The following is a 12237-nucleotide window of genomic DNA, read 5'->3' on the forward strand; positions in this document are numbered from 1 at the left end:
GGGGGGGGGGGGGGGGGGGGGGGGGGGGGGGGGGGGGGGGGGGGGGGGGGGGGGGGGGGGGGGGGGGGGGGGGGGGGGGCATTGCGGGTGGCGCATGCCGGGTGGCAGGGTGGGCACTCGGCACACGGGCTGCCAAGGGCAGCGATGCTGGCGCCGCAGAAGACATCGGGCCACTGGCACGATGCGGTTTGGGCCCCGGGCGCGGAGGTGCATGCGGCACAGTCGCGCGGACAGGGCACGCGCGGCGCGGCCCGGCCATCCGCGGGGGGGACGCCGAGCGAAGGTGGCCCTCGACACATGCTTGGCATAGGTTGGGTGCATCGGCTCGCCGGGTATGTGGGGCGATGTAGGCAGCCCACCGGGCTAGGGCTAGCATGCTTGCTCCGGGCAGGGGAGCAGGCGCGCAGGGCGGTGATGTGTGGATCGCGGGCGACGCCGAGACCGGGCCCTCTTGGCAGGCACAAGACGGGCGCAGGTTGCCGCAGGCAGGGCGCGATCCGGAGCAGGGGGCGCATAGTTGGCCGGCCGGGAGATGCTGGGGCCGGTCACCGTCGAAGAGCGAGGCGCATGGCTCACCAGCAGCCGGCCGAGCGGGGCACCAGCGTGTGCCAATGCCACCGCAGGTGCCGGTGGGCGATGATGCCATCGCAGGAGGCCCGACCGGGGGAAAGGGCGCCTGGCGCGGGCGGCGCACTTGGCGGCACAAGTGCACGTTTGGCGGGCCGATGGGCAAGAAGCACAAGCGACAGCCTCTCTCCGGCTGAAGATGCCATCTGGGCGGTCGAGCAGGCGGATAGTCTCCGGGTGCTTCCTGTGGTACCGGTGCAGGTGGAACACATGTGCGGCCGGCCGGAGCACACTCCGTCGGGGGGATCCGGGCGAATGCGCCAGCCGGGCGGACGCCAATGCCGCTGGCGCCGGTCCGGAAGGAGATGCGTCTGCACCGGGCGGCTGGTGTCACCGTTGCTGTCGGAGATTGTGAGGCAGCCCGTGCGAGCAGCAGGGGGCACCCTTTGCAGGAGGTGCATGTGGCAGCAGCGATGACACCAGCGGCCCGGGCGGGAGGTGCCCGTGGGACGGCCTCGGCGGCCTGCCGGAGTGCAAGGGCAGCCAGGCGGCATGGCGGTCGTTGCATATGCGGTGCTGTATCGGGCGCGGAGGGCGAAACGCGAGCCGCAGAGGTACCGGTGGCCGGACCGGGAGCAGTGTCTTTCGGGCATGCTGCGAGGCAAGATCCCTAGGGGTGGTGGTGCCTCTCGTGACAGGAGGTGCAGTGGTTGGGGTCGGCGCGTGCGGAGCATGGGCCAGGGCACGCACGGAGCCAATGTGCTTGGTGGCGCTGGGGAGGGTGCCCCGAGGGCAGCGACCGTGGCAGGCCCGGTCATAGAGGAGAAGCCTGGTGGTCCAGCTGGAGGGTGTATCGGCGCCGGTGCAACGGCCGCGGCCAGACGCGCAGGGGGGGGGTATGCGCCGTTGCGTGGAGAAAGTGCCCAGCGCGGCTGGCAGCCTGTGTAAAGACGCCCCAGACGCCGCGAAGACAGCGGGCGGAACGGGCGATCCACGCGCGCTTGCTCCCTGGAGAGCCTGGGCGGGAGAACATGCAGTCACGGCTGGATGTGCGGCGGCCACCGGCACAGGTGGCCCCGTCGACCGCATGGGGTGCACGCCTCGCGGTCCGGGCGACAGGCGTGGCAAGTGTGGCCATGCCCTTCAGAAGCACCAGACGCACACTCGAGAGGCGATCCCGGCCTGTGTGGCGAGCACATGGCACTGGGGAGGGGCCGGTCGGGCCGAGGAAAGTGCCTGGGGCCCATGGGCTGGAGCATTGGCCAGCATCATGACCGGGGGAGGGCGCCTCGACATTGCGGGGATGCGCTGCCCTGGCAGGAGATGCAGGGGCGCAAGGGCATTCCGGGGCGGTCGAAATGCCCGAGGAGGGGGCCGTGTCGGGGGACAGAGCGGGCACACGATGCCCGACGGACGCGGCAGCCAGCCCCGGTCAAGAGCCGAGCAGGGGGTGCATGGTCGGGCGCGTGGAGGAGGGCAGGCCGGCATGGCCGGAGGCGGGGAATGGGCAGCCCAGTCGATGCGTGGGCAGATGCACTTGATGACCCGACGCCCTTTGCATTGCGCTTTCTTCCGGAGGGGCGGGGGCTGTCCACCGAAAATAGGGCGATTAAAAATAGGGGCCCAGCAAAAATATGGTGTACGTGTGTGTGCTCTTCGCTTTTTAGGGACTCGGATCCACATAATAACCAGGGCCGGCCCCCCAGGCCCACTTCGTGCACTTTCTCCTCCCCCCCCAGGTTCTTGCGATGCCCGCCTTTTTTTTTTCATCTGCCTTCCTCTCCCTAGCTCCCCCACATGTGTCTCTCCTTGAGCTACTGGGTCCCTGGCCTGCTGGGCGGACAGCGTTCCTGCGAGGGGTCAGCGTTTTGCGCCGGGTCCTCGAGTGCGGCTTGCGTGTGGGGGGCCCCCCTTGGCGCTGTCCTCCCCCCTTGCTTGTGCTGGTCCTCTTGGCATGCTCCTGCGCGCGGGCAGGTGGCTCGCTTGCGTGCGGCAGTGCGTGGACTTGCCGGCGAGGGTGCTCCTCCCCGGGCAGCTTCCGCGCTTGCCCGTGCCACCGTCCGGCGTCCTGTGCGCGGCTCGCGTGTATCCCCTCTCAGGGTGGGCATTGTGTGCCTGCGCGGGGGGAGCCTTTTGACGCATTCTCCGGGCGAAGCGCGCCGGCCCTGCTTTTTTGCTCCTGTTGATGGCTTTGGGTGTGGGATCGCGCGCTTGCCTGGAGCAGCCGCTCGTCAGTGGACCTCCGCCGGGGGCTTCTTTGTGCGGTTGCTCGCGCCTTTGTCGAGGACATGCGAATGTAGCGGCCTCTTGGCCAACCCACGGCAGGGTAGCAGTGGCCGTTGCCTCGCGGCGGGAGGGACGGGCCGCATTTCCCTCGGGCCCTCTCTGCCCATGTGCGCCATTGCCGTTGTGTCGCACAAGAGGGGGGGGGGCCCGGTCGGCCAAAGCATGCCCGACGGAGACCCTGCCCATGGTCGACCGACCATCCAGGTTGAGATCGACGGGGAGGTGCTCGCTCGATCTGCACACCAGGAAGGCCAAGAGGGCAGAATAGCCCAGCCCAAAGAGTATCGTCAGCTGCGCGTGCAGCTCCGGCCCGAGGGGCCCAGATCGCCGGAAGACCACCGCCAGGAGAGTGCCGCATTTGAAGGCGCAAGGCGGGTGTGCTCGCGTCGGCGTCCTGAATGCCGACGTGCCGCCGCCCACCTGGTGCCTGATGCCCCGGGGGCAGTGTCAAGGCACGAGATGCAGGGCGTGGAACTGCCCCGGTCGCTGGGCACAGTGAAAAAACCGAGCGTCACATATGGCACCCTCCTCCGCCGGGATGGCAACCAGCATGAACGGGCAAGGGCATGGGCCCACCCTGGCGCGACATGTCGCGCCAGGGTGTTGTGGCATCCAGCCGATGCGCTCCGGCTCCTGCGCGCGTTGAAATCTCGCCCGCCGAGAGGTGTAACGGGGGCGGGGCCAATGCGGGACCTGGCACCCGGTCGCCGCCGGGGGCGTGATGCGATGGGTTGTTCGGTTGTCTCGTCGAAGGGGGGGCCCTGGCCCTACGGTAGGCCGGCCCAGCGGGGCCGGCCAGGAAGGTCACGGCCACTCGTCCTTGACGATGTCCGGGCTGCAGGGGCGTCGCTGCCTGATGGTTGCATTACCCTATGTTCGCGATTCCCTCTTGGCGCACCTCCTCCTGGCATCGTCGACAGTAAGTATGGGGGCCGCGAGAGGGCCTGTGCACGGGGCAGGCTCGATGCGTTGCTCGGTGTAAAGACACTCGGGCGCGGAATTGGGCGTTTGACCTACAGGGACGGGGCAGCCGCCGGCTGGGGCGATCCTCGACTCGTCGGGCAGCTTCTCGGCCTACGTGCTCGCCGTGCGCTATGGCTGGCTCCCGACAGCCATGCCCGCTGCCGAAGTTGGGGCCTCTTGGAAATCGTTGCTTCTGCTTGTTCATTCGCAAAAGTGCTGCACAAGCGCCGGGGCCAACTCCATGCCTGCATCGAGTTCCTGGTGTTCCGGAACATGGCAAGCGAGAGGAGGAGACAGACGAGCACCCGGCCAGGCCATGCGGAGGGTGGCAGGAGGATGCGCGCACGCGCGCAGCCCGGGGAGGGAAGGGTTGTTGGGTGGAATGTCGAATTTGGGCGGCGTCGGACTCGGCTCAGATGGAGGGAGGATAAAACCCCGAAACACCCATCACTAGGCCGCACTCGAGAAACGCAGTCCGAGGGCCGTGTGAGGACGAAAGCATCGGGCATCGCGACGCGGTGTGCCACCTCCCCCCCAGGCGAGGACATCCACCAGGGGCCCGCGTGTGGTCCGCGGCGCTGCAGGGGCAAATGCCACACCTCGCCCTGGCGTCAGGCTGTGGTGATGTGGGGCGTTGGTGCCCGGGGACCGATGGTTTTCGTTGTCTCGCACCTGTCGGCGGCCCTGTGCCGGCCGGTGGTCTTCGGTGTCTGGTTTCCGGCACCGCGATGGAGCATGCGCCGCTGGGAGTGCGCGTCGTGCAAGGGGCCGCGGCTGTCAATCCGCCAGGCTGTCTGCCATCATACAGGCGGCGATCTGGCAGCCGGATCCCTGCGTGGATCCGACGGGGCTCTTTCTCGTGAACTCGAGAAAAGGCACGCCAACGGGGAGGTGCCCCGGAGCTGGGGTGGGCCATGCACGCGGCCATCGGTCGCACATGGCGAGGTCTATGGGTTCGGCGCGCCGGGGGTCCCTCGCTGACCGAGCTGCCCCGAGTCGGCCCGTGGTCAGCCGGCGGGCAGCCTGGCCTGGGGCATTTCTTGGCCCCCAGCATGGGTATCCTCATTTACGAACTTTACGCTTGGATCTGCTTGCTCAGGGACTTACTCGATTCGGCAAGCCTTTGCCCCTGCTTATGTCGCTGTTGTCGCCGGCATTGCTGACACAGCCTGCCGGGATGTCCTGGCGGTGGAATTTCCTCCCTCCCAACTGAGGCCCCAGCAGATCTAGGACACTGCTTGTGGGCATGTGAATGGGTCGCGCAGGATCCCGGTCGCCATTCCCCTGGAGAGCGGGAAAATGGATCGCTTTCCACCCTGCTAAAAGGACCCTTGCATCGGTGCCCGCATATGTGGTGGTCGCCCCATCCGGAATGGGGCCCTTCGTCGGACAGACAGCTGATGGGCACAATGCCACCCCTACGAATGAGACTGCCCTGATGGGTCACAGGCATGGCCGATTGCGGAGGCACAAGACACCCATTGGCTTAATTTATACATGCGAGGAGGGTGGAGCTCCAAGCGGACTCGGACGCCTCCTTGTTGGCGCCTGTCGCCCTCCATCCCCCCACTCTTGGCGCATAGGGCCCCATGAGGCCACGGTTTGCCGAGCGAGAGGCTCGCATCTCCTCGGACACGAGGCAGTCAGGTGGCGTCACACCACCTCCCATGACTGCCGCGTTCTTCCTCGAGCTGCGGGTCTCGGCGTAGTGTCGGAATGTTTGCAACCCCGGCGAGTCGATCTTGCCCGCCGGGGCTGTTCGCCTGCGAGGGGGTTGCAGAGGCGAGTAAGCGAGCGCGGTCCGGTTCTGTAACGACCGTGTGCTGTTGGGATGTTTGCTTTTTCGATGATCATCAAGCCCTGAGCAAGGGAATGTCAAGGGCCAGCTGTGAGAGCCTTGCTCGTCCGAAAACTAGTCGAGCGCTGCGATGCCAGTCGTACGCTTCGGCTCTTGGCTCGGCGAAAGAGATGGGGAGGTTTGATTTTGGCGCTTGGCGACCCTGCGATTTTCAAGGGATGTGCGTGGTACTGCGTGCCCAGCATTGGTACTCCCGGGTCAGTGTCTTTTATTTGGCCGATTGCCCGGAACATGGGCCCTGTCTCACGGCCGCCGAGCAACGCCCGACTGTCGAGACCAGCGGATGCCGTCGTCTGGCACAGGCGCGATTGCTTGCAACTGGCCGTCCCGCGAGGAGGAAGGCGCCTGTGGGGGGGGATCTTTGGCTGTCTTGCATTCATTTAAAGATGTATTTGGCTGCCTTTGCTCTTGCCCTCTTCTTGAGCATCCTGGGAGGGTAGACGCCCAGTTGGTCAAAAATGTCCTCGTGCCCCTGACGATGTGTCAAGAGAATGCGCGTCTTCGTCGAGGCTCCATCAGCCCTCGCTCTTGGCCCGGGGACCGGGATCGAGTACTGGTGTGGACGCCGGTCCTCTTTCAATCCGGACCCTCTTCCAAGGCTCGGTCACATCACCTGGGGGGGGGGGGGGCGACGGGGGTCCTTCCATGTCGTGTACAAGCACACTATCATTTGCCCCACTTGCGCCTTGGTAGGTTAGAAACGATGGTAAAGTACTGATCTACGCTCATGGGGGCGGGGTGTAAACGCGCTCGGGAAACATATTTATTATTGCATATATTGACAGTACATGGCCTTAAAAGCAAATACCAGAAAACTGGAGGGACTAAGCGAGGGGAAGGAGGGGGAGGAATGAAGGCACGAAAATGAAAGAGGCCCTAATGATGCCATAGGGAGATATTCTCTAGTTGGCGGACGAGATAGCTAACAAGAATGTCATCCGGGCCAAGGGAGCAGGTAGTCGTGGCGGCAAGAAGACGCAGGGCCTGCTGGCGACCGGACAGAGCCGAGTAAATGCCCAACCAAGAGGCAAAGACAGCCTGGGTAAAGAAGAAGGTATTCATGTGCTGAATGGCGCCCATGGCAGGATCAGGCATGTTGGAAGGCTTTTTAGCGCTGGGAGGCCGGTCGTCGATTGAAGCACGAGTAGGATGATCTCGGTCTTGGGGAAGGTGGTTGTGTGGCGAAGGTGGCAGCCAAGTCGTCAGACCAGTGGAGGTGAGGAGATTGACATTCGGACTGCTGTCCACGTAAAGGGCCTGTAAGCGCTTCAGACACCGCATAATGATGGTCTCGAGAGCCGACTTGTTGGACATGTCGGTCAAAAAGTCTTTGACAGCACTATGTGCACCTTCCTGGGACAGATTCAGGTTTTCGGGAATTCTTGGACTCTCTTGGGAGAGGGAATCTAGCATGAGTGTCAGATCCTGAAGGAATCGGAGATTGGTGTCGTCATTAACAGGCCGGAGGTCGGCCGCGGCCGTCGAGGCGAGCAACATCATTAGGGGAATGGAGCTGGTGGAATCCTTATGCGCATGGTTTTCCTGTTGGAGAAGAATGTCCACCTTTTCGAGGAGGGTGGTCACAACCAATCTGTGACTTGTCATGGAATAGGTGTGGGCGGGGGAGCTGTCACCGCCGGGGAGCAGACCATTGATCATGGCTGGAATGGAAAATCGATCGCTGATGCTCTGGAGTTGGTAGTCATGGGGTGGATGAGAGGTCTGTGTGGCCAAGATATGTGTCACATAGCGAGCCATGCGCACGGGAAGCCAAATGTTGGTGTCGCGTTGCATGGCAAATTGTGGCAGGAGGGGCAAACTGTGGCTTAACTTGAAGCGCCGGGTACTGTGGTCGGTCATGAGAGCCTGGACAGGAGGGATGCTTTGGAGGTCGGCAGACTTCCCAGCATAACCCGAACTGAAGGACAGGCGAAACAGCGTTGACTGTGTAAGGCACAGGGGGCTGGACCGGGGCGAAGGCCTTATGGCAGGTGGGGGAAGGTCCAGCGGGGGAGCCGGTAGACGGAGAAGTGGCCTGCCCGGGCGACGGGCGTGAGATGCTGGATTTTAGACCGTAGCAACTGCCACCAAACACAGCTCGGGTCATGGTGGGGGGCGGCGATGGAACCAGCCCCGCTGCCAGGAGTGATCACAGCCGGGCGTGCATGATGGGGTCTGGAACTGGGCCTGGAGGGCTGAGCGGAGGGCCGGCGTTCGGTGGCAAGAGACTGCGGTGCCCGAGCAGCTCGATTTTCTCCACCAGCCATCGCAGGGGCAGCGAGCTCCCTGCTGGGATTTGCAGGGCGCCCAGGCGGTGGTTGACGGCTGTACAGGCACCATGCACCGGTGCCCCGAGAGGGCATCGGGCGCTCGCGAGTGAGACAGGTCAACAGGCCCTCGAGGTAGGAGTGAAGCGCGGGCCACTCTGGCGGTATCGCAGCGCTGGAGAGACCCACATGGAAGAGGACTCCATCGTGGATGCACTTGATGCCATATTTCGAGATGCAAGTACCAATTGGTTGTTTGGAGGGCGCCGGTGGATGTTTACCATCGCGAAGAAGCCCAACACGAGGGACTACTGGACATGTCAGGGCCTTTGAAAAGCCCTTGAGTTGGGGGGGGGGGGGGATGATGTTTCAGGGCCAATGTCTGCTTACTCGTCCTGCCATCGAGAGCCCTGGTCTTGCCGGCGAGAAAACCTCGCAGATTGGCAGGCTCGGCAAGCTTTTTGGGCAGCACGCGGGCATCTTCCACTTTCAGATGGTTCTTGTGAGTGAGGGTGTCCCGGTTGCGTGCTACGCCGGAAGCGCCATCGGTGCAGGTTCTTGCGGACGCCAATTTAGGGAGGATGGCCATCCGGCCGTCTGGCGGCCCAGGATCGTGACCGCGAGCGAGCAGCAACCAAGCGGGCTTGGTGGCTGTTGAACTGTCAGTACCATGCTCGTGTGTGTGATAGGCGAAAAAGTATCCGGCTCAGGCAATTTGAAACACATAGCCAGGAGGCATGCCACATCCGTGGCGCGTACAGGTGGCATGTAGATGCCGGACACGTTCGAGATGGAACAGCGCCCAGGCAGGCAGCGGCAAGTGATGCTGGTGGCTCATATGCGAGATTGCCTGGCCTTGGGAGCTGCGGGAGGGATCCAGGACGAACTGTCGGCGAACGGGCGCCTCGGGCGCGAGCTGGCAATGGCCAAGCAGGAAGGAGTCCAGGTCACCGGTATCGTGGGCCGAGCAACGGCCCACGGGGTAGGAAATACACGCGAAGGGGACAAGTGCCCGGGCAGATGCACATCGAATGCGCCAGCATCAGGGGGAGCATGCCGAGCGGGGAGTATCCGTGGCGCGGCAATCGGCAACACGGGGGACATGGGCGACCGGGCCCAAGGAGCGTGGGCGTACGATACACACATGTGCGAGGGGGGGGGGGGGGAGACCAGCGGGGGAGGGTGGCAGCCGGAATGGTGCTGTGCGTCTCGCCTGCGATCCGGGGCGTATGCGGAGCCCAGCATGCCGTCGGCGCATGGCCGTGCGCCGGCGAGCATCCCAGACCTCCTTTCTTGTGTGTCGGCCGGTATCTTTCTCTATTCTGCTCCCTGGCCAATGGTCTGCATCTCATTCGGATGGGATGCGCGTAGGCGGCGGGGCTTTTCCTGGGCACACATGCGCCGGCTGTGAGCGGGTCCCTGCTTGGGGCAGTGGGATGATGGCTATGGTGCGCGCATATGGGCGAGCTCCAAGCCGGGCGAGGTGAGAAGGTGGGTCGGTTGCACTGGCTACCACTCTGCCCCGCCGAGGCACAAGACCCCGCGCGATGTGACGGACAAGCCGGCGGGGAGAAAAGGAGAACCCCCTGCAGAGGCAGGCAACTGCGCGGGTATTGGTGCGCCAGTCGCGCCCCGCACACGGACCATCTTGTCCACGGTTCTTCGGGCGCGCGACGACCGTCGGGAAGGCGCACACGTCAAGCGGCACCAGCCCGAGCGCCGGGCACACTTGGCGCGCGCGTGCACGCCGGGGGCAGGCGGGTTCTCTTCGGGGATCGCCAATGAGAGGGGCGCTTCCTCGCGCCCGGGGGAGGCTACTCCGCCGAGGGCGGGAGAAGCAAAGGCGCCGCGCTTCCGGCGGCCGTGTGCTGGTGGAGGGTGGCCCTGGCGTGATGCCGATGTGCGCCGCCTTCTGCCTCCCTGTCAGAGAACCGCACGTCTTCTGGCCCGTGGGCCCTGATCGGCCGCGGGGCCGAGCCCATGAGGCGCGCGGTGCGTCGCCGACCGTGGGAGCAGCAGGAGGCGAGTGCAAGGTCTGGGGGGCGAGCCAAGGAGGGGCAAGAGAAGGGAGGCCGCATGTGTCTGGGTGTGCGCTCTGCTCGTGCACAGGGGCGCGGCTGCCCTTCAGACGGCCCGCCCCGCTGAATTACACCTGTCTTTGTGAGTTAAGCACGTGGACGAAACACATCATGCACAGAAAATGTCTTTTGGCCGCGAGAAAGGTGAATTTATATCTCTTGATCATGCGAACCGAAATGGCCCATGAACGGACCGCTGGCTGGTGGGCTTCTTTGCGGCTCGGGTGTGAATCATTTCTCGGCGCGGGGCGCATGCACGGAGCCTCTTCTGGCGCATGGCAACCTCCCCCCTCCCCCTTTCCTCCCTTGCTCCCCCCCCCCCCATGTCTCTCTCTCTCTCTCTCTCTCTCTTCCTCTGAGCTCTCCGCGGACGGACGTGCGCGTGTCGAACCCCCTGCCAGCCAGCCAGCCAGCCGGCCTGGCCCGAGTCGCGCGACCGGCGGGGCGACTGCGTTCCGGCTGGCGGGTGGATTGCTGGGCAGGCCCGGTTTACCGGGGGGGTGGCCTGCCTACCAAAGTTCGCTGCTGGCGTATGCCCCCTCTCGGGGTCCGGTCCTCCCGTGCGGCCAGCAGGAGGCCGCCTGCACCCGGCCTCTCTCGGTTTGATCCGGAGCCGCTGGGCGCTTGGTTGCAACGCCCGGAACGTGCTGTGCCCCGTGGGTTCCCCGATTGACTCGGCGTGTGGGTCTGCCGGTTCCCCGGCTCTCTGTCCCTGGGAAGGTACACACATGCGTGTGCGGTGAAAGGGGTGCCCTTTGCGGGGGGGGGGGGGGGGGGGGGGGGGGGGCGAGAGTGGATACGGTGTCTGCGTCGTCTCTGCCGGTGGGGGGCCGACCCACGGCCGCAGGGGGAGGGCATCACGCCGACACGCGCGGGAGAAGCCCCCCTGCTGTTGGTTCCTCGGGCCGGGTGTGTTTGTCTCTTCACCGTGTCCGTCCCTGTGCGGGGTCCCCCCCTGGCACTTGGTTCCCTGGCCGCGGGGTCGCGATGTCCCCTGTGGTGCGCCGATCGGCTGTCGGGATCCGGCCAATTTCCCTGGCCCCCGGTGGCGGGGAAGATGGTCTGCGGGTTCGGGGGGTTCCCGTCCTGGCGGGCGGTGGCCACCGGTTGTCCGTTTGCCATTCACAAATACGCGGGGCACTTTGCAAAAGCTTCGCGCGGCCCGTCTCACCGCAGGGCGGGCCAACACGGCGTGGCTTTTCCCCGTGAGGGTCTCTCCTGGCCTTTCGGAAGGCGGACAGATGTTGCGGTGGTGTGTTATTGCGATCCGTCGTGGCCCCCACGTTGCCCCTCTCGACACTTCCTCCCCGGGGGCCGTTGGTGTCCGATGGCGAGCGGGGAAGGCGCATCCCGAGCCGCGCCGGCCCTGGCCCCGGGCAATTCTCCGGATAGCCGGCGGAACCCCTTCTCCCGAGTATGGTGTTGGGTGTTTCTGTGTGCGTGTGCGGGGGGCATTTTCTTTTGCATCCCCGCCGAGTTGGGGGGGGACTGCCTGTTGCGCGAGGCAGCTCTCCTGGTCGTGGGCCGGTGCGACGGCGTGCGGTGGTTTGGCGGCGCCGGGAGCATGATTGTCCTGTGGGTTTCTGCGGGAGGAAAAGCAGCAGCCAAATCCTGTCTTCTGGCAAGGGGAGGGTGCGCTGAAGTCGTGCCGGGTCTCTCTCTCTCTCTCTCTCCCTCCTCATCATGGGTGCGGTCCCCGCTCGCTCCTCCGTCCCTGGCCCTTGGGTTCGTCTTTTCGCGAGTGCCACCTTTTGGCCTGGGCCTCCCTTGGCCGGCTGGCTCGTGGTGCTTGCTTCTCTCCCAGCCTTCCTCTGTGCATGTCCTTGCGAGGCAGTGGGTCTCGGCTGTGGCCGTGCCAGGCACCTGACAAGACCGACGCCAAAACTAGTCACTCGGCCTCCTCGCCCCGAAAAAATGGAGCCAGGTGGGGTTCTCCCTCTCTTGCCCGTGGCCGAAGTTCACGCCCTCGGCGGAGGCGGGCAGGCTGGTGACACAGGCCAGCCCCTCGATCTGCCCCCGCTGGTGCTGATCCGCGTGCTGGCCATCGGACGCCCCTTCGCCGGGTTTTTCCGCTCTTTCACTGCACTCGCGCACCGGGCCATGGTATCGGCACGCCGGCACCGGTGCACGAGGACATTCCCGGAGATCCTCGTGGATGCGTGTGCCGGTCATCTTCCCCGGTCATCACTGGGGCTGGGCTTGGGGGGCAGGGGGATCG

The 12237-nt window shown here is 65.2% G+C and overlaps 3 protein-coding genes across 3 annotated transcripts; 2 read left to right on the forward strand and 1 right to left on the reverse strand.

Annotated features, from left to right (window-relative positions):
* The first annotated feature begins 2222 nt into the window (after positions 1-2222).
* H696_04190 (hypothetical protein) lies at positions 2223-8302 on the forward strand. Its single transcript, XM_009498067.1, has 3 exons — positions 2223-4872; positions 4937-6728; positions 6929-8302. Exon 1 carries the CDS (start codon positions 2365-2367, stop codon positions 4795-4797), a length of 2433 nt encoding a protein of 810 aa, XP_009496342.1. The 5' UTR covers positions 2223-2364; the 3' UTR covers positions 4798-4872; positions 4937-6728; positions 6929-8302.
* On the reverse strand, positions 3430-9092 carry H696_04191 (hypothetical protein). Its single transcript, XM_009498068.1, has 2 exons — positions 8701-9092; positions 3430-8592 (listed from the first exon to the last, which is right to left on the reverse strand). The coding sequence occupies exon 2, from the start codon at positions 7532-7534 to the stop codon at positions 6551-6553; it is 984 nt and encodes a 327-aa protein (XP_009496343.1). The 5' UTR covers positions 7535-8592; positions 8701-9092; the 3' UTR covers positions 3430-6550.
* Positions 9093-9242: 150 nt separating this feature from the next.
* H696_04192 (hypothetical protein) lies at positions 9243-10009 on the forward strand. The gene has a single exon (XM_009498069.1). The coding sequence runs from the start codon at positions 9400-9402 to the stop codon at positions 9724-9726; it is 327 nt and encodes a 108-aa protein (XP_009496344.1). The 5' UTR covers positions 9243-9399; the 3' UTR covers positions 9727-10009.
* The last annotated feature ends 2228 nt before the right edge of the window (positions 10010-12237 follow it).

This window comes from Fonticula alba, assembly GCF_000388065.1.
Source record: "Fonticula alba strain ATCC 38817 unplaced genomic scaffold supercont2.6, whole genome shotgun sequence".
NCBI classification, from domain to species: domain Eukaryota; order Rotosphaerida; family Fonticulaceae; genus Fonticula; species Fonticula alba.

What these genes read in the sequence shown, in the direction of transcription:
- H696_04191 (XM_009498068.1), bottom strand. Translation starts at nt 7,534, where the DNA reads ATGACCGACCACAGTACCCGGCGCTTCAAGTTAAGCCACAGTTTGCCC.
- H696_04192 (XM_009498069.1), top strand. Translation starts at nt 9,400, where the DNA reads ATGGGCGAGCTCCAAGCCGGGCGAGGTGAGAAGGTGGGTCGGTTGCAC.
- H696_04190 (XM_009498067.1), top strand. Translation starts at nt 2,365, where the DNA reads ATGTGTCTCTCCTTGAGCTACTGGGTCCCTGGCCTGCTGGGCGGACAG.